Below are 19,606 nucleotides of genomic sequence, written 5' to 3'. Positions count from 1 at the left end.
AGAGGATTATCTTGAAATAGAAGATTAAACACAACTGGTTAAGTGGTCCACAACAAGTTCAACACTGCTTGCTTTATCATGAAGTAACCATCAATGGCTTCTAGATGATCAGAAGCTCGCCGTTACTGGAGAAAGCTAATGATAACCTCTGAGGACTGATTTGTTAAGAGAAAAGGAAGCAGAAAACCACCTGTTGGGTCAGCTGATCAGAAAACCTAATGGAGGGGCGCTTAGTTCTACTGGTAAGTCATGAAGACTTGGGCACCTTCAGTCATCCAGACGGGTGGACAGAAAGGAGACCCTGACCACTAGGCTCTCTAAACAAGCACAGAAGTGTGTGGCTTAGTGAATGTCTCCTGTGCATCTCCTGGAAGGTAGATGCTGAGAGGCGAATACTCCCTAGAGCAGTGACAGTGTATCTTAAAACAGGCACACAGCCATCAAAATTTCCATTTATTTAAATTCATTTGGGGGGGGGGATGCATTTGGGAAAACAAGTGTGCCAGCGGCTGAGGATAAGGCTTGATTTTGCCCAAGAAATTTGGCACAGCATTGGGATGCCTGATGGACAGGGAACTCCTTCCAAAACTTGGGCTTGTGGTAGTCAGAAAAGCAAGCTGGATTTTGTCCCCTTTCATCTTTCAGGGTACACCGGAAGGCCACAGGCCACTGGTTTGTGCCGTTCTGGTTTGAGTGCACCATACTCTCTGGGGAAAGCAGAGAAACGCAGCACAAAGATAGCAGGATCGGGCTAGCTTTGCACTCCCTGCTTTCTCAAATCAACTGAAAACAAAAGACAGGAAAAGAAACCCTCGTTCTAACGCAAGCAGGAATGGTCCCCGACGCCAAACTGTACACTTGTTCAGGGAATCGATCTAATAGCAGTGCCTGGCGTTTTGTCTGCGCTCCAGTTCTGAGAATGTATAGCTTATGTATGTGTCTGGTTGAGGCTTTTTTTTTTTTTTTTTTTTTTTTTTTGGCTCCTTTGGAGAGAAGAGGCCTCCTGGAAAGAATGAGACTATATCTCAGAGTAAGCCTGTGGCCTGTGACACATGCCTGCCACCGAAGGAAGGTACAAGCTGATAAACAGTCCCTTTCACTCCAAATGAAAGCGCTTGATTCCTCGAAGCGTGTCCTGACTGTCCCAGTGGGCTGAGAATCTGAAGGGAGCAGGAACCAATAGGTGTCTGTTTCCAGTCTCCACCCTAACCCCATCTCCTCACCATCCTGGCCCACGAGATGGTAAGGCTGCAGCTTAACTGAGAAACCTCAAATGGTACCCAAGAGGATGTGGGGGTTATGGAAACAATGTTTGTAAACGTCATGTAAACGTTAGTATCTCATCACGCATTCCTATTTGCCTTGCTCTCAACAAATATTCATCTGTCGAGGTTCAATTTCTTACTGTCCCGCGAGGAACATTCTAGATGGGAACCCATTGTCTCTGTTATTACTACTGTTCACTGTCACATGTGGTTCATTTAAATTCTGAATCTTTGACCTTACAGACTGGAGTTTAGGCACTCTTAAACCCCGGGGCATAAGTGTGGGTCTAACAATGTGAGCTTTTCACCAGCAGGTGGCACCGCTTGCTAGTTTATGTCAACACGGAAAGGGACAGTTCACTGGCATTCAGCATTTCCTTTGCAAACTCTGAGCTCGCTGGATAGAAAGGCTGGTGAACGGTTGCTTCAATGACACCAATTCAACATTTCCCACCGCAGCCAGCAAGGGCCAGCTGCACATGGCAGTGCAAGGTAGTGCATGGAGCAATGACTGAGCCCAGCACCTGCCCCTCCTCCACTGCACCCACATTCCTCCATTCTGTGCACCCCACTCACCTCTGATTGTGCCTTCGCTTCCTGAATGAGAGGGAGGATGGGGGATTTTGACCCCACTAATGATAAAACGGCCTGTAATCTCTGCTGGTACCCCGCTGAGGCAAGGAGTTGATCCAAACTAAGTAAACAAACAAACAAACAAACAAACAAACACCATTGGACAGAGATTAAACAAACAAACAACAGCCTCTCCATTTCCTAAGGATTGGTCTGGAAGGTCTTCCTGCCAGGCTGTGGGTATTTTCCCACCTATCTGCCTCCTGTTGGGCATCGGTTCTGCTCCACAGTTTACTAGAGAATCCTACGAGGCCAGCATGAGTATCTTTCACTGACAGTGTAGGAAATGAGCCTAGAGACCCCTCTAGGATATTTAGGGACCAGTACAGGAGTGTAACAAGACAACTTCTGACAAGTTTAGAAATTGGAGGCCCCAGCGGAACATTTTAAAACATTGAGAGTCCCCCGCTTAACTCTGGCTGCTCTTAGGGCCCCAAAGACTCCCTGAAGCACGGTCCTTTCCCCACGTTACTCCTGTTCTCAGAGCCACACACTGGCAAGCATACGTGGCTTCCAGGACTGATACTGACTGAAATGCAGTGTGTGGTATCTGGATCGGATCCTAGAATCGGCAAAGACACTGGTGGAATTGATTCAGCAAGATCTGAAGCTTGTGGCTTTGTGCACATGGTTGGTTGTCCCAGGTTAAATCCTCATTTCTCACTCACGGACCAGGGTTGTGTAAGGCAAGTGGTTAGGAGGAGCTGAGGAGAGGTAGCTCGGGACTCCCCTCATTACCTTTGCTACTGTTTTATAAACCTGGAAGTGTTCCCAATGGAAACCAGCCTGTTTGAGTAAGAGGGTAGGGTAGATACTTACTTCACTGACCAGCTTTTCCCAGAAGGCATGGCCCGCAGAGATTCACCCCCTTCCCTGGATCCAGTGGGCACTGCAGGCTCACTGGTTGGAGAACTGTTTCCTTTGGGGTAGACTCTATTGCCACCATTCACAGGACGCGAAAGGAAGGCTGATCCATTGACATCTGCGTGGCCTCTAGCTGGAGAGCTGGCTGGAGAGGTAGCTGGGGAGCCTTGCGACCTTCTGGGGGTTATCTCCAGTTGGGTTCTAAAGAGCACAGCCCCCGGGCTGGCAGAGTAGTCCTCGCCACTACACAGCTTGTCCAGGTCTGGCATGCTCAAGGCTCTCAGCTCCTGGAGCTTGGATCGGGACACTGGGGAGGGCTGGGCATGGCGGACAGAGGACTTGTTCCTCTTGATGGGTGAGGCTGGGCTCCCTGTGGAGATGGGAATTCCCATGGGGACAAGTGATTTCTTTGGGTCTGGACTGTGGCCCTTGTTATTAGTCTCTGGCGGATTCTGCCTGGAGACAGTCAACGTCACGCTGGATGGGGACTTTGTCATCTGCGGGAGAAGGCTGCTGGCCTCGCTCTGGTTCTCGCTGCAGGAACTCAAGCTGCGTCTCAGGGACCTTGCGGTCCCATCACTGGGTCTCCCGGAAGTGATGCTGCCAGATGACCGTCTGTTAACGGGAGGCTTGGAGCTCACGGATAAGAACGGGGATGTGGCAGACTTGGCCGCAGGCCGGTCAGAATTGGCCAGGTTCTCGAAAGACTTGATCCTCTGCTTCACAGAGAAAAACGAGGTAGATTCATGGGGCCAGCTCTGCTCACAGTAGTAGTGTCTCCTGGTGACTTTGAGTTTGTCTGGGATGAGGCTGCTTGCCTCAGGGACTGCACCGACATCCCCCATATCCACTGGTGGCGGGTTCCTAAGTGTTTCCAGTAGAGGTTTCACACTGTACACGCCATGTTCGTTAGTCACGCCTTTGGCTGACTTCTCAGAGAGACTGCCACTCATCGCAGTGACCTGGGGGTCCTGAGGCGAGTGACTTGGGCTGGGTGGGGAAGGACCTTCTCTTCCAAAATGGCTCGAGAACTGGGCTGGCATGGAATAAGTCCTGGTGGCTGGCCTCGGTGTGAAGTAGGGCGGCTCTTCTCCGGCCAGGCCTACGGGTATGCCACTTTTGGGCACCCCGACGGAGGCTGGCATTTGGCTGGATTTGCCCTGGGAGTAATCTGGCATTTTGGAGGGCAGCTGCGGGGCAGAGGAGGAGGAGGAGGAGGACTCGGCCAGTCTGGCCATGCTGTAGGACCAGCGCATTTCCCGTTCCACCTGGGAGGTCTGGGAGGAAGGGAAGTGCGGATGCTTTGGGGACGATTCCGCTGACTGCCGGAGTCGGACTGAACTCTTCTCCTGACAGTTGCTCTGGGTTAAGAACCCGCCCTTTCTGTCACTATCAGGTGGCTTGTCGCCACATGCATTCTTTGGCATTCTTTCAGAAGAAATCTCAACGATTTTTAGCTGGTTTGTCCTTTCCAGAGGATCACTAGCCATTTTTTCGGTTCCTTTCTCACTGATGCCCTGGGGCTGGGCCGCTTCTGTTAACACCAAGTCTACTCTGCTGGGTATGAACTGCTTGCTCTGTCTGACCCCTGCCAAGGCTATATTGGTCCTCGATGTGGAGGGACTCACTGACCCAGAGTTAGCATGGGGCACCTTGCCCTCTGGTCCATACCTAGGGGACCTGGAGGTGGCTGGACAGCTTGTGTCAGATTCCAGGTAGACAGCCATGTGGAACCTACTGCTTGCACCTTGCTCAGGGAGAGGCTTGGGGGAGGTCAGGGGAGAAGTAATGGTTCTAATGCTTGTGTCAGATGCAGAGGTCCTCAGCGACCCAGAGGCAGCCAGGGGTGGCTTGCTTTCTGGCACACACTGGGAAGGCTTGGGGGTGTCCCCAGCACTGTTCTTAGGCTCCTCTTGGTCAGCTATGTGGAGCCTGTGTGACACTGCCTTAGAAAGCATTTTATGGGCAGCCTGGGGTGAAGGCAAGGACTTCCTGTGGTCGGTCCTGCCGCCCTTAGCGGGACTGGCCACAGGTGCCTCCAGACTGGCTTTGCTTTTGCTGTTCAGCCTCTTAAGCTTCGGGCTGCCCTTGGGCTTCTGACAGTTACTTAGTGTTTCCACTGGGCTTTTAGGGGGTAGGTCTTCATGTTCTTGACTCTTCTGCTGGGGAGGTGGACTCTTAGGCACAGCCATTCCCTTCCTGTGGCTGGTGTTCACCGTGTTGCCTTTTGAGCCAGGACTCATAGCGAGCATCGAGGGCTGTTCTTTCTCAGATTTGCTCTGCAAATGTGTGCCTTGGCTGTCTTTATTTATGTCTTTAAACCAGGTCATGATAGGCCTCCTGGAGGTCGTTTTTGGTTTCTGTAGCAAGCCGTCCAGGTTGCCGCCTTTGGCAATGTGTAGGTTTGCCAAAACGGCCTCTCCATTCTTATGGCCCTCGGCCCCGAGGGCATACAAACTGCTCGTGACATGAGAGGCATCTGCTCCTTCGTTTGGGGTTCCCTCATCCAGCAGGTCCTGTCCCAAACCATTTACCATTTCTGGGTTCCTAAGCACAAATGGCGGGTTTCCACAAGGTCTGGTCATTTGGGAAGGCTGGCTGTCTCCCACGACTGACCCTGTGCTGCTGACGGCCATGGTTTCCTCTGCGCATCTGGGCTTGTGGCTCCGTGGAGCCTGTACGCCCGCCCAAGTCTCGTGCTCCAGAGAGCTTACATCCAGGAAGGAAAATGGCTGGGAAGAGCCCGGGATGCAAGTGTTCGAGGCGCCTGTCATGAAGCAGGCTCTCTCGCAGGAGTCCCCCACCGGCTCCCTCACAGTCTGCTGTACCGGGGGAACTGCGCCGAATGCAGCCTGGGCAGGCACTGGGGTCTCAGGACAACCACCTGGGGCACAGATTTCTATTTGCTCGTCCTCAGACTCACTGCTACCTTCCTTATGGGAGGACTCATGAGATGGAGGAACTGGCCAGTTGTTCCTGGCCGCTGCTCGTGGATCTTCAGCAAGAGACTCGGGGTCTGAAGACGAGTCTTCAGCATCACCATACATGGACGAGGGCGACGGCTCCGAACTGCCACCCGGGCCTGCTAGGGAGACGCCGTCTTCGTGGAAACTGCTAAAATTTCTAGAGTAGTTGTTCAGAAAGTTTTTGTTCCCAGCCAACAGTTTGTCAGGATGGACGGAATCCAGAACGGAAGGCTGGAAGGTCCACTGAGAGGGTGGGGGCGAGCCTGTGCCTCCGGTCTTCGCATGGCGGGAACTGCCACCCCCAGCTCCCCCTGGTGGCTGACTCTCAAAAATGTCCTGGTGAGCCCTGCAGTCTGCTCTCTGAGGAGACTGAGAAAGCCACGCCGCCTCCGGGGCTTCCCCAATGAACTTGTCAATGTCTGTCACGGGGCTCTCTGTGCTCCCCGACAGGGTCCCATCAGTAGTCACTGGCACAGAGGGACCGGCATGTGACAACTTTCCAGATGCTGACGCTGTTTCTTCAAGCAGAGCCCTATCTTTCAAGCTTGTAGGTACGCAGTGTCCTGGAGTTTCCAGGGCCTTGCTGGGACCCAAGGGGCCTCGGCTCCTTTCCTGACCCACGAGGGAGGGATGAGGGATGGCCGAAGCTGGTGTCGCTCCTATGCTCATGGGGACAGCTGCTCTCCTGGTGCTGGGAGTGCTGTCCCCGGGGGCAGCCCAAGTCCTGCTGGAGTCGGGAGGAGCTGAGGCCTTCTCCCTGGGAGACAGGCTTCTCTGGCTGGCTGGCTTCATTTTAGATACGCCCTGGGACTCAGGCTCCGAGGTGCCGGGAGACACAGGCTGGCTGAGGCTCTCAGGTTGGAGGACTTGTTCGGTGACTGCAGAAGTCTCGCTGGAGTCAGGACGAACTTCCCTGCTCTTCCCTGGGGAAGGGAGATGGTCTGAGGACCCGTTCCATCCTGTATAGGGTAGGGGAGAGGAAAGGGAACGTGTAAGCAAACGGGAACCCTCTAGAAGTTCTGCAAACACAAACCGTCTCAATCCTGTTTCTCAGATGTCCACAGCCTACATCTAGACCTTCTGGGTTTTGTCTCTCCAATTGTAGAGTGCTCAGATCTAGGAATCACCACCCTGCTTTAATGGCCTTAAAGTAACTGGGACAAGCAGAATAGACATTTAAACTTGCCCATTTCCCTCTTTGTTTGCTTTCAGATAGGAGACACCAGGAATCTCCTGCCTGGGTTTCTTTACCCAAGCGTCTCTGCCGTCAGAAGTTCTGGAAAGACAGACCCCGTTGGTCGTATTCCTTAGCTTTGGCCTAGACTGGGCAGAGGCTTCGTGTCTTACCTCGTTCCAGCATCTATTTATCTGACCATGAGTGACTCCGACTGTACCAAGAAACAGTTCAACCTCCAAACCCCAAGGAGGCTTGCTTTTTTTTTTTTTTTTTTTTTTTTTTTTGCTGCACAGGAGACAGAGCTGATGCTCCAGATGGGGTCCTCGTTGGTACTGAGCTCCAGCTCGGCTTTGAAGTGACTTGTCGAAAAGAGGGGATCTGAGAGCCAGTTATTCCAGGAAGCCTTGACGGTAGAGGAAGCTTGAGAGGGGCTCATGAGGGACGGATTGCTCCGAGTGGGGAGAACACCAGGCTGAAAGCCCAGAGGCACAGAAGAGCACACAGTTCCGAGAAGCAGGGACCGTTGGAAGGGGGGCACTCAGGGCAGGTGCTGAGAGCCGCTCTGTCCTAGGGTGTCTCCTCAGAAAGCCCAGTAGCATGCACTGCACTCTCTTGGGCTAATATCATTTGACATGTGACCCACAAAAGGTCTTCGTTTGAGCAGTGTTACCCCAAATGTTAAGTATATGTCCTCAAAGCTTTATAATTATTAATTAATTTTAAATACAGAGTCTTGGGGCTGGAGAGATGGCTCAGTGGTTAAGAGCACTGACTGCTCTTCCAAAGGTCCCGAGTTCAAATCCCAGGAACCACATGGTGGCTCACAACTATCTGTAATGGGATCTAATGACCTCTTTTGGTGTTTCTGAAGACAGTGACAGTGTACTCATATAAGTAAAATAAATCTATTAAAAATGTTTTTTAAAAAAAGAGAGTGTCTTGAGTATCCCAGGCTAACCTTGAACTCACTATATACCAGAGGGCGACCTTGCGATGACCTTGCGATGACCAGTGAGCCATCTTACTGGCCCCAGCTCACATGACACTTTGATACTGGGTTTCAATAAGTTCAGTAAGGCAGGCCATGAACCTGCCACCATCCTATCTTGGCCTCAGGACTGGTTGGGATTATAGGTTTGTGTCACTAGGCTTGGCTTTAATTGAATCTATTTTCCCCCTCCTGTTGTCCCTTTATGAATAATTACAAACTAATTATTAGCCAATAATGAAGTCTTAGCACCGTGGAAGGAGATTTCCACACAGTTAATTTTCTTCCCAGTACTGGGAGGTGGGTGGGCCCTGTGCATTGAGAGAACGAGGAAGGGAGTCACCGAATGGTTAGGTAACATGCCCAAACTCACAGTTCACAGGCGGGAGAGCCAGGGTTTGCTCCACAGCCTGTGCTTGGCTAAACCTGAACCCTGTGGCCTCCGTGTGGAGCGTGTGGCAATAACAAGGCTGGTTCATCAAGACGCCCATGGAGATGGCATGGAACTACCCAGGCCTGCTGTGGTAGACGAGCTGCTGCCAGGAATACCTGCTGATCCAGATGTTGTTCTCGTTCAACTATTGAACTCTCTAGCATAGCGTTTTTACTTCTGCTGACACCAGATACAGGGGAGAGGGGCAGTGTGCCAAGAGGAAGGGACTCGAAGACCACTTACTGCATGTGCATGTGTGTGCACGTGTGTGTGTGTGTGTGTGTATGTGTGTGTGTGTGAGTGTGACTACGCATGTGTGTAGGTCAGAGGACAACTTGTAGGAGTGTGTTCTGCTCTTTCACCCTGTGGGCTCAGGGATCTAACCCACTGAGCCATGTCTCTGGCTGCTAACACTTTCAGATCCGCTTACTAAATATTCACTAATAGGCAAAGCTTTCTGCAATTTTTATTAGCAATGTGACTTACCGCAAAGTGTGTCTTCAAAGATTTGTTTGTTTGCTTGTTTAGTATTTGAGGCAGGTTCTTAAGTGTCCCAGGCTAGCCTTGAACTATATATATATATATACACCAGATGACCTTGAGTTCCAAATCCTCTTCTCTCTACCTCCTTTTTTTTTAAGATTTATTTATTTAAGTACACTGTAGCTGTCTTCAGACACTCCAGAAGAGGGTCTCATTATGGATGGTTGTGAGCCACCATGTGGTTGCTGGGATTTGAACTCAGAACCTTTGGAAGAGCAGTCAGTGCTCTTACCCGCTGAGCCATCTCTCCAGCCCTTCTCTCTACCTCTTAAATGCTCAAATCCTAAGTGTAAGCCACTACAAACCAATGTATGTGACACTGGGGATTCAAGCCAGGGCTTTGTGCATCCTAGGAAAGTGCCCCACCATCCCTAGCCCCTGCAGAGGGTTTTATTTGAGGGAGATGAAGTTATCTGGAGGCAGCCCTTGTACTGTCTTTCACAATAACGCTTCATTTGGTACCCCCGCCAAAGGTCCACTAATGGGAACATCCCCAGGGCGACAGGGCCCAATTAGCCTTGACTACCCGTGATGGCAGGGTGTGGGAAGCTTATGGGACACAGGTGCAGCTGAGTCACCAGGGCTTGGCATGACCTGCCAGGCCACACCTGTCATGCAGGAGCACTGTTGCCACAGTAGCTGCTTGAATACTGTTGTCTGTGGGTATCTGAGGCTACTAAAAAAGTATGTGAGGTACCATACTGAGAAAATAAAAGGCTGCTGTACACACAACAGGCCCAACAGGACACAAAGAATAACAACTGGTTTCCTCAGAGGGCTCTGGCAACTTTAAAATTTCCTTCTCAGTTCGGTCATACACACACACACACACACACACACACAAACACACAAAACCCATCTAATTTTTATACTCTATACCCCTGCGTTCATCACAAATATCGACAAACAGTGGCTACCCTCACACACCTCTTTAGGGTTTTTCTCACCATAGTTCTAAAGAGTCCTTGGAGGCTTTCACCGTCACTCCTGGTTTTAAGAGTGGTAGACCAAGAGAACAAGTCAGAGCTGCCTGGGCTAGAGGTCAGCCCTCATCGGCAGCGTAGCTATAATCAGGTGGCCATGCTCCTGCATCCAAGGGTGAATCAGTCTTCATTTCTGAAAACCATCTCAGGAAAACTGTGGGTGCCTACACATATCTACCAAGTGCCTATTTGCTAGGCATAGATACTCATACGTGATTGTTCTTAGGAGACTCGCCTAGGCTCATACACAGAACACATACCATTTTACTATGTCTAGTACACGGAAGCCTCACAGAGGCCTCACGTCGAGCCCATGAGGCAGGCCATCGGGGGCTTGAGTGACTGGCCTGGTGTCACTGCCTTCGTCAGAGACTGGACTTAGATCTGACCTGACCTGTGTATGATGCCCACGTGCTGCCAGCCTGGTATCATCTGTAGACATTTTTCTAAGAAGCAGGATTTTTAAAAATTAGTATCTATATATTTTTTCTTTTTAAAGATAATTTAAAAAAGATTTATTTATTTATTTATTTATTTATTTATTTATTTATTTATTATAAGTATACTGTAGCAGTCTTCAGACACACCAGAAGAAGGCATCAGATCTCATTACAGATGGTTGTGAGCCACCACGTGGTTGGGATTTGAACTCATGACCTCTGGAAGAGCCATTAGGGCTCTTAACCACTGAGCCATCTCTCCAGCCCTACTATCTATATATTATGCGTGTATATGTGTGGGCACATGGTGCCATGGCACATATATGGAGGTCAGAGATCACCCTGTAGGAGTCAGTTCTCTCCTACCATGTGGGTCCCAGGGATTGAACTCAAGTCTTCAGGCTTGGCAGCAAGCACCTTTACCTGCCGAGCCATCTCAGGGGCCCAAAAAGCAAACTTGTTTTTGTAAGGATAAGAAAGAATTCTTTCTTTTATCAATTATGTGTTCAAAAAAAAAAGTTAGATTTTGAAGAATATCTTTCCTTTACACTGGAAAACAGTTAAGCCATCTGTGATGAAACTAGCAGGAGGAAAGGCCATGCCCATGTCAAGGTCTCTGCTGGCCCTTTTAACTGAGAGAATGAAAACATCACAGAAAGACAAAGACTAAAAAACTGTAGGAGTCAGGTAATTTAACACGTGGGTCAAACACTGGAGTTATACCTCCAAAGCCCTAGAGGGCGCCACAGCACCATTACTCCAACCCTCTCTGGCTCCTTGCATGTAAGAACTCAGTGATAGCCAAGCACAGCATGTTCAAAGGTTCCTTAAGTATGAAATGTATCACGTGAATTAATACATATTAAACATCATCAGTTCCTGGCACTTGTGTTTATTAGTTGCTTCTTTCTCCAAGGCCTATGACTGGAGGGAAGTCCAGAGAGGACAAACAAACACCTGCACTGGGTTGGAATCGAGCCGGAACAGGCAGAAAGTACCTGGGAACAGAGTGTATGTCTTCTCTTTGGCTCTGGGGCTGGAAGGGTAAATGACTCTCTGGTCCCAAGAGTTTGCCTGTAAACATTTCCTCCAGGTATAACACCCGCAGGACCAGGAAAATTAGGCTGTCTACAGTAAGTCCTTGAGCGGATAGATTGAAGGTTTTCTGCATTGTTTCCAATGAGAAGGAGATGGTTCTGGTGATAAAAGAAAGTAATCCCTTGGCTGTTCTTCAGTTCTGAGGACAAGTGAATCCCAGGAGAACATCCAGAGAATCATTCACAGAATGAGCCCTCGTGGGCTCTGGCTTCAAACAAGGCTATTTGGAAAGATGACATCCTGAACTTCATGGAACCCCATGGGACTCAAATGGAACCCCTTTTAAGTTAACACACTTCGCTGTAAAGTCAAGTTTCTAATGAAAACTGTCCTTTAACGTTTCTTCAGTAGTGAATGCTTGTGAACTGAACTTGAAGGCTGGAGCAGAAACCATGGTAATGGACTCATCACGGACGAGGAACTGCTTCCGGGGGCTGCAGTTTTGGTAGTCAACAGTGTGTAGGTAGAAGATAGGTGTGGTGGTGTGCCCGTGATACAAGCACCTAGGTCTGCCTGAGGCAGGGAGCTCACAAGGTCTAGGTCAGCATAGGCTATAAAATGAACTTTGCCTTAAAAAACAAAAAAACCATGCCTGGAGTGGCTATTCTACAGTTCCAAATTGTACAATTTAGGACATCCCGGAGCTGGTAAGGTGGCTCAGTGGGTAAAGACGCCTGCTGTCAACCTTCAGTCGGAGTTCAATCCCCCAGAGAAAACTGAGTATGGGAGATTGTCCTGTGTCTTTGGCATGTGACATAGCCACACAAACACACAAGCGCACACACATCACATATATGCAGACACACATACACACATGTATACATACCACATGCATGTACACCAACATGCACATACACATATGCACACACCATACATATGCACACACATGTATGCCCACACATATGCACACACACATGTATGCACACACATATGTTCACATACACATCTATATACACACACATTAAATAAATAAGATGTAATGACAATTTATGGAACTGCCTTGATGAGGGAGCTATCTCATTTTTCTATTATCATAGATCCCCAACCCTTCAGGGGTTCCCCCCACGTTATTACTTATTTAGCTTTTACTTTTCCTTGTGGAGGCTTTTACTGCCACTTCTCCGTGCACTTGATTTCATATAAGCACAGTAAGGAGATTCTAAGCAGGAAAAACAAAAACAACAAAAAAACCCCAATTCATTTCTTATGTCTCGTCTGTGTCACAAAATGAAGATCAAACATGGATGCACTCAGTGGGGAATGCACATGAGGGTCTAAGCATGGGGCGGGGTGGGGTGGGGTGGGGGCAGGGTGTAAGCATAGCGGTCAGGGCAGCGATTTCATGTCAACATCTAAATATTGGTTTCCCTAAGTGGTTTTTATTTCCTCCTCAAAATTATTTTCTTGTAATACTTTTCTTAGGATATGTGTTTCCCTGTCTCTCAATGAAACCAACAAGAACGTAGTCTTACCAGTCCCAGGGTGTGGCCCGCACTCGGGTGCAGCTCCCTGCGGGTTCTCTGTGGGGAGTCCAGTGTTTGGGTGGCATGGGGTACTGGCTGGTCCACAGTTGGTGGGGACAGAGCTGTCCCCCGGGGTGGGATTTCCCCGAAGTTCCTGGCACAATGAGAAGCAGAAACCGTGTTAATAGCTTTTCAGGGTTTCTGCATCCTTAGACAGCATCGTCAGTAGAGGAGAATAGGGTTGGGAGCTGGCCGATCCCGGCTCTGCGCCTCATCCCTACATCTCAGGTTTTTCAACTTTCATATGGGGATAAAAAAGATTTGCTGAATCTCAGAAGTTTTAAAGAAAAGCTGATTAGATGAGGATAGTTATAAAAACAGCAGGTAAGGTTTCTGTAGGTAAGAGGTGCCATCTGACATTTAGGAAGGATAGCCAAGATTGTAAAGTCAATTGCTAAGCTTGAGAGTGAGGAAGAGGGTGAACTGGGAGAAAGGAGACCAGTGTGTGGAGCTGCAAGATCTCCCGTAGGCCAGGGGTCACGTGCTTTATCTCCCTTTCTTCTACAGAATGCTCAGCACAAAAACAAATTTCAAGCTCACTAAAAAGTCCAATTGTATTTATTTAAAATTAATCCACCGAGTCGGGTGTGTCCTAAAGTGGCCCAAAGGTGGCAGCAGAAGAGGTAGGTGAAGTGTAAGGCGCCTTTCACAACTCCTGTTAAACTCATTCTGCGAAGTGTCAGTCATCAGCCAAGGAAGCGAGCAGGCACTCAACTCAGTTAAGCTGCTGCATTTCTGCTAAGGGAAAGGAAACAAGAAAGCCCAGAAGAGTGGACGCTGCACAGAGGTGGGAGTGGGAAGGGCCCCTGAGTTGTACATTTTAAAACAGTTAACTTTCCATTAAGAAGAATTTCACCTTAATGTAAAGTACTAACTGAGGCTGGAGCAAAGGCTCAGGAAGACTGCGTGCTGGGCACACACGAGGGCCTAAACCCCAGCACCCAAGTAGCAATCCAATATAGAAAGGTGTGGTACCCAATGTAGAAAGGTATGGTCTCCTTGCCTGTCGCCCCAGCTTGGGGTCTGGGGGCATTCGCTGGTGCTCACTTAGCTAGAAACCACAATGCTCCAGTTTAGCAAGAGACCCTGTCTCAAAGGAATAAGGCAGACAGCAATAGCATAGGAGACATGAGAACTCCATACGTTCATGAGAGTGCATACCTGAATGCACTATACATTTGCATGAACACATTCTCTCTCTCTCACACACACACACACACACACACACACACACACACACACACACACACACACCACTACCACCATCACCACCACCACCACCACCACCAACACAGTAAGAACGCTACCACCACCACATCACAAACTCTTAACAAAGTGCTATATTTGAAACAATGAAGAACACTAAAGAGAAGACGTTTGCTTTGGTTTTGAGCTTCTCCTATCCGAGGCTGCTTTACAGAGAGTGACACACTCTACTCTCTCAGGCATAAAAGTCACACTTCAGAACTAAAATTTTTATGACAAAAACATTTTAAATAAAAGTATTGTCCAAGCCGGGTGTGGTGGCGCACGCCTTTAATCCCAGCACTCGGGAGGCAGAGGCAGGCGGATTTCTGAGTTCGAGGCCAGCTTGGTCTACAAAGTGAGTTCCAGGACAGCCAGAGCTACACAGAGAAACCCTGTCTCAAAAAACCACAAAAAAAAAAAAAAAAAAACAAAAAGTATTGTCCAGACCCACCCCACTTTAAAAAATGTATCTAACATTTATCTATGCTGAGCAGTGATGCGCACGGCTTTAATCCCAGCACTTGGGAGACAGAGGCAAGCGGATCTCTGAGTTCGAGGCCAGCCTGGTCTACAGAGTGAGTTACAGGACAGCCAGGGCTACACAGAGAAATTTTGCTAGAGAAGAGATATACTGAAAAAATTAAGTGAACAATTAGATAACTAACATACAAACAATTAGTATCAATTAACTTGCATTCAGCCTGGTGTACTATAAACTTTGAATGGACTCAACCCTCTTATTTGGTGTGACATTATCTTAGCTTCTTTTTTCTCTTATTGAGACAGGAGTCTCATTATGTAGCTTGAGCTAGCCCAAAGTAGCCTGAGCTAGCCTAAAACTTATCAATCCTCCTGCCTCCACCTCCTAAATGCTGGGATCACAGGCATGTGCTGCCCCACCTGAGGGTTCTATGTGGCTCTAATCACACAGGATTCCTGTAGGGACCTTGAAAGTAATCAAGGACCCTTCTTAACCTCCTTAGCTGGAGAGAATGACCGTTAACATCTGCTGGTCAAGCCCCTCAGTCAAGAACGCAGACAGCTGTCCCCTGTCCGACAGCCCTGAGAATCAAGGCTAGGGAAGGCTCGATGACTTGTTCAGGTTAGCACTCAACTTGTGCCAACTCGTCTGTGAGTTGGCCCCAGGCCCAGGGCTTGACCCCCTCCCCTCCCACTCCATAATGCCTTCTCATCACCACCGCTGGCCCTTCTATGGGAGTACACACACACTTTGGCTGAGCGACCTCATGACTAACAGCCTGCCACCGAAGGAGCAGGTCCCCGCTGAATGACTGTCGAAAGGTAATCCAGTCATCGCCTTTCCCCCAGGTAACCCTGCGTCTTACAAAGCACTCTGTAGCCATCCCACAGTATTCAAACCCAACAGTCAGAAAAGTGAGTCAGCTACCTTCTCTGCAGTTCCACTTGGCTGATGACCAGCGACAGGATCTTTCATGGAAGATGCCTGGACTTTCAAGTCCTGAGCACATGGTCCATTGGCTGTTCCACTTGGGGCCTCCTCAGCATCAGATCTCTTGTAGTGTGGGCTGATCCTGGCCACGGGCTTGTGCCTGGACACCAGATTTTCAGTCTTCTGTGGCGGGGAGGTACCATTTTCTGGGCTCCTCGGGCTCTGGGTGTCTGCAGGGACCCTGTATTCCAGCTTCGGCGAACTTCTTGACCCTGACATTTCCTTTTTTCTGGAGCCTCCAGGCCCATTCTTGGGGGTTTCTACAGAGCCTGGCAGGCTGGCTGCCTTGGGAGGGGTACCCACTGTTTCACTGTGGATGCTGTGCTCTGAGTCTAGTGAGCTGCCGAGGAGAGGCACGGAGCAGGCCTTGCTGACCAGCGGTTTCTGGAGTCGTTCATCCTGCTTGCTCACATCAATACTTTTGGAAGAGGTTGTCAAGGCAAACCTAGTGTCATCCTGTACCAGAGGCCTGCCGGGACCTGGGAGGACTCCCGGGAGGGAGACGCAGTCCCCCTCACCATCAAAGTCTTCATCGTCACTGCCATCATTGCTGTCATAGCAACGAACCCTCCTCTGGCGGAGAAGGGGGTTCCTGAGGACCTGTGGGCTTCCGGGGAGACTGGCTTGCCGGGCGACCGTCACTTGCTTGTGTAAGAGCCCAGAGCCCCTCTGGCTTCCAAGTGTCACAAGGCTGTTGGCCCTGGCTTTGCCTGTCTCCCTGTGAGCTGCAAGGGATGTAGAGAGAAAAATCAGGCAAAACACAAGTTTCCAATCTGGCCTGGCTTTATAACCTTAATGAAGTAAATCCCAGCGATTGCTCTTACAAGTGCTCCCTCTTGATCAAGGGTAAAGTCTGCCTTGTCCAGCCACTTGACAGGACCAATCCTGTGACTATACATAAGCACTTCTGAATTCAACCTGCCAGGCACGACCTCTGGCCCCCGGACATCCACGTAAACAATATGGCAGCCAGCCTATTGCATCTATTTTTCTTTGTCCCAGCCCACCTTCATTTTTATACCCACAGACAGACATACTGATACATATCCACACACGCACATCTCTGTGTGTTGGGAGGCACGGGAGTGTAAACGCAGGTGGGTGGGCACATGGTTATCCCATGGGCAGAGGTTGGAGCACAAGCTTGGGAGTCTGTCCTTGCCTTCCTCCTTGCTTGTGACAGGGTCTCCTGGGTTTTGCTATTACATATGGCAGGCTAGCTGACCTGACAACACCCAAGAATTCTTCTGTCTGCCTCCCATCTCGCTGTGCTGCGATTATTGATTTCTGCCTTTCCATGGCTTCTAGGATCCAAACCTGCCCCCACGTTGTGCTTCAAGTGCTTTACCCACTGATCCATCTCCTCATCCTTAAGCAATAAAAACCAACTCCAGCCTATTGAACTTGAGCTCTCTCGAGATAGAGAATTTATAGCTCAGATTCATTTTGTCTCCCAAGTTGTTGGGGGGAGGCGTTCGACCTAAATGCTGATGCAGAGAACTCCTCTCTACCAGGTAACCCAGGTAACACATCCCTCACATCCATGTTCCATCACCCGAGGTCCCTCCTTATCTTTAGTCAAAGGGCATGACATACAGCCCAGACTGTCTACTTCTTAAGGCAAAGGTCATCTTTGAGGCATGGCACGTATGCGAGCGACTCTGCAAGTCTTTCGCATGTTTTCTGTCCATACTAGAGTGCAATGCACAGGCCTGCTATTTGAACACCCTACTGTGGCTCCCCTGAGCCTGCCCCTCTGAAGCTCAAACACTGGAGATGAGTAGGAAACCTTGACAGCAGAAGTCTGAGAGCCCAATGCAGTTTGCATCAGATGATGTCATTCGGGAAGAGACTTGAGGATTCTTGAGTAGAAGTGACCTTTTGCTAACAGTGTTTCTCACAGTCTCACTTCTTAAACTTAAACTTACTGTTTTCTAAGAATTCCGGTTAGGACCTAGTGAGGGAGGAGAACTGGACTTTACCCTCAATTGTGAGTGCCTTGGGTTGCCCACTCTGATTTGATGCCAGGAAAGTCAAGATGACATGTTATAAATAGCATGTAAAGGGTGCCTGAATAAGCCATCTTCACTTCTGGTACTAGAATGTGTGTCCAGCTACTCACTGTAGCATGAACAGTTGGTCACCATGGCCAAGAATAGAGGCTGCCTCTACTCAGCTAAGCACATGGTTTCCAGTTCTCTCTCCTCGCTGTCCTGGGCAAGACAGACTCCCAGAGGCCTCCCGCAGGGATAGGGGAACTACTAATTACTTATTGTACTGCTAAGTCTGGGGTCCCCTGGAGCTCTCCTGCTCACCAGAGGGAACGGTCAGCAGGCTGCCATCCTCTGAGGTTTCATAGCCACTTCCAGGGTGGTCCTCGTCCTCAGAGCCAGCCACCACAAAGTCTGAAAGGGAGCCCTGGCCGTCATGGACGAAGTACTGGGAGAGCTCAGATTCGGAGAGGAGTGAGTCCTGTTGGAGAAGAAAATGCTGGAGTTTAGGGAGATACACCAGAGGAGTAGAGCAATATTAACCACTTCCTGTTTCCTCAGGGGCACCATGTTCTAATTCCTGACCACTGGGGACAGCTATGATAGTGACCACCCATCTCCATGTGGCTAAAGCCACATCAATACATCAAAACATAGGCCAGATACTGTTTTTAGATGGGGTGGAAGCACATTTTAGCAATGACCAGAAAAACCTACAATAGTTTTATTTATCTGTTTGTTCATCTGTTTGTTTTAGTGTTAGTGTTTCCCTTGATTGTCTTGGATCCCCTGGAACTGGGGTTACAGGCAGTTGTGAGCTGGGAATTGAACCCACGTCCTCCAGGACAATAGTCCATCTCTGAACCACTGAGCCAACTCTAACTCTTACAACTCTCAGCTTCCTCAGCGAAACAAAAAGCAAGGAGATTTAGGAAAGGAGAACAAATAAGTCTAAGTTTACGGCCCAACTGATGAGCCGCCTGCTGGTGGGATGGGACCGGGGTTGTCCAGTCTGAATCCCGTGCCAGTGTCCTCACTGCTTTGGGCTCTCTGGAACCCTGGCTGCCTTTATCACAAAGTGAGCGGTTTGAAAGGCTCGGGGCTTTTTCTTTTCTGTGCGATCTCTTCTTGGATGAATACTTACTAAGAGAAGCACACCTTTGGGTGTTTGCTCTCAAAAGTGGTATGGCTGCCACTTCCTTGTGTAAAGTGGCCGACAGGGTTCCTGGGCAGACATACGGACTAGGGGTTTGTGGCTTGACTGAGGGGCTCCTGAAAATCAGTGTGTGGTCCCCAAATGCATTGTGACTCACCTTTTTGGCAAGAGAGGGACTCTTCAAGGGGGTACCTGTGTGGGAGGGATTCGCAAAAGTGTTAATGTGATGAAGCTCAAGTGGCAAGCAGGCTCATGGAGCTCACCAAAAAAAGGAGGGACCAAGCATATTCCACAAAACTGTCCTTTGCCTGGGTGCTATCTACCCCTTCCAGTCCCACCTCCCTCCCTCTGTCCCTTCCTCCCTCCCTCCCTCCCTCCCTCCCTCCCTCCCTCTCTTCCGTCCTCAAGACTCTGCTCATGTGGTGCAACCCTGGCTCTGATGCTTCCTCATCGATCCCACCAAGTGTTCTTTCTACCTGACCGGAAAGTAATGGTGGGTGGACCTTTGCATGTCCCCGTCTCTACTCTGTAGCAACCCCCCCCACCCCCCACCCCCGCCAACCCAGAGCAGGGGTGTTGCTTGCACACTGCACCTGCTGTCTGCTTAGTACCCAGCGATGTTTGGTGAATGGCCTGAACGATGAATGAACCAATGAACCCCATCAAAGGAACTCGTGAAAGAACCAGGGAAGCGGTGGGATGCTGATCTTAATTTTTAAGCTGACGGGTGAAGAGCTCAGCCCGTAGACTTTAAATTATATGTCACAGGCGAAAGAGATTTAGGGCATGAGAATTCTGGCTTTAAAAAATAAAAATAAAAAGGTCTT

At 49.4% G+C, this 19,606-nt stretch overlaps 1 protein-coding gene across 10 annotated transcripts in view; it reads right to left on the bottom strand.

Moving 5' to 3' along the window:
• Nucleotides 1-19,606, bottom strand: part of Pdzd2 (PDZ domain containing 2) — a 372,386-nt gene that overhangs the window by 9,632 nt on the left and 343,148 nt on the right. For all 10 annotated transcript variants that reach the window (XM_029469405.2, XM_029469409.2, XM_029469406.2 and 7 more), the window contains 6 exons: nt 18,937-18,971; nt 17,948-18,104; nt 15,570-16,357; nt 12,863-13,007; nt 2,718-6,687; nt 1,842-1,959 (listed from right to left, as the gene is read on the bottom strand). In XM_029469405.2, the coding sequence (XP_029325265.1) occupies nt 1,842-1,959; nt 2,718-6,687; nt 12,863-13,007; nt 15,570-16,357; nt 17,948-18,104; nt 18,937-18,971 (5,213 nt within the window). The remainder of the gene's footprint in view (nt 1-1,841; nt 1,960-2,717; nt 6,688-12,862; nt 13,008-15,569; nt 16,358-17,947; nt 18,105-18,936; nt 18,972-19,606) is intronic.

Source organism: Mus caroli, unplaced genomic scaffold (genome assembly GCF_978045245.1).
Source record: "Mus caroli unplaced genomic scaffold, Mus_caroli_1 scaffold_16, whole genome shotgun sequence".
NCBI lineage: Eukaryota > Metazoa > Chordata > Mammalia > Rodentia > Muridae > Mus > Mus caroli.
The sequence above is the reverse complement of the archived record's forward strand: the minus strand, read 5'-3'. Positions and strand labels throughout refer to the sequence as shown.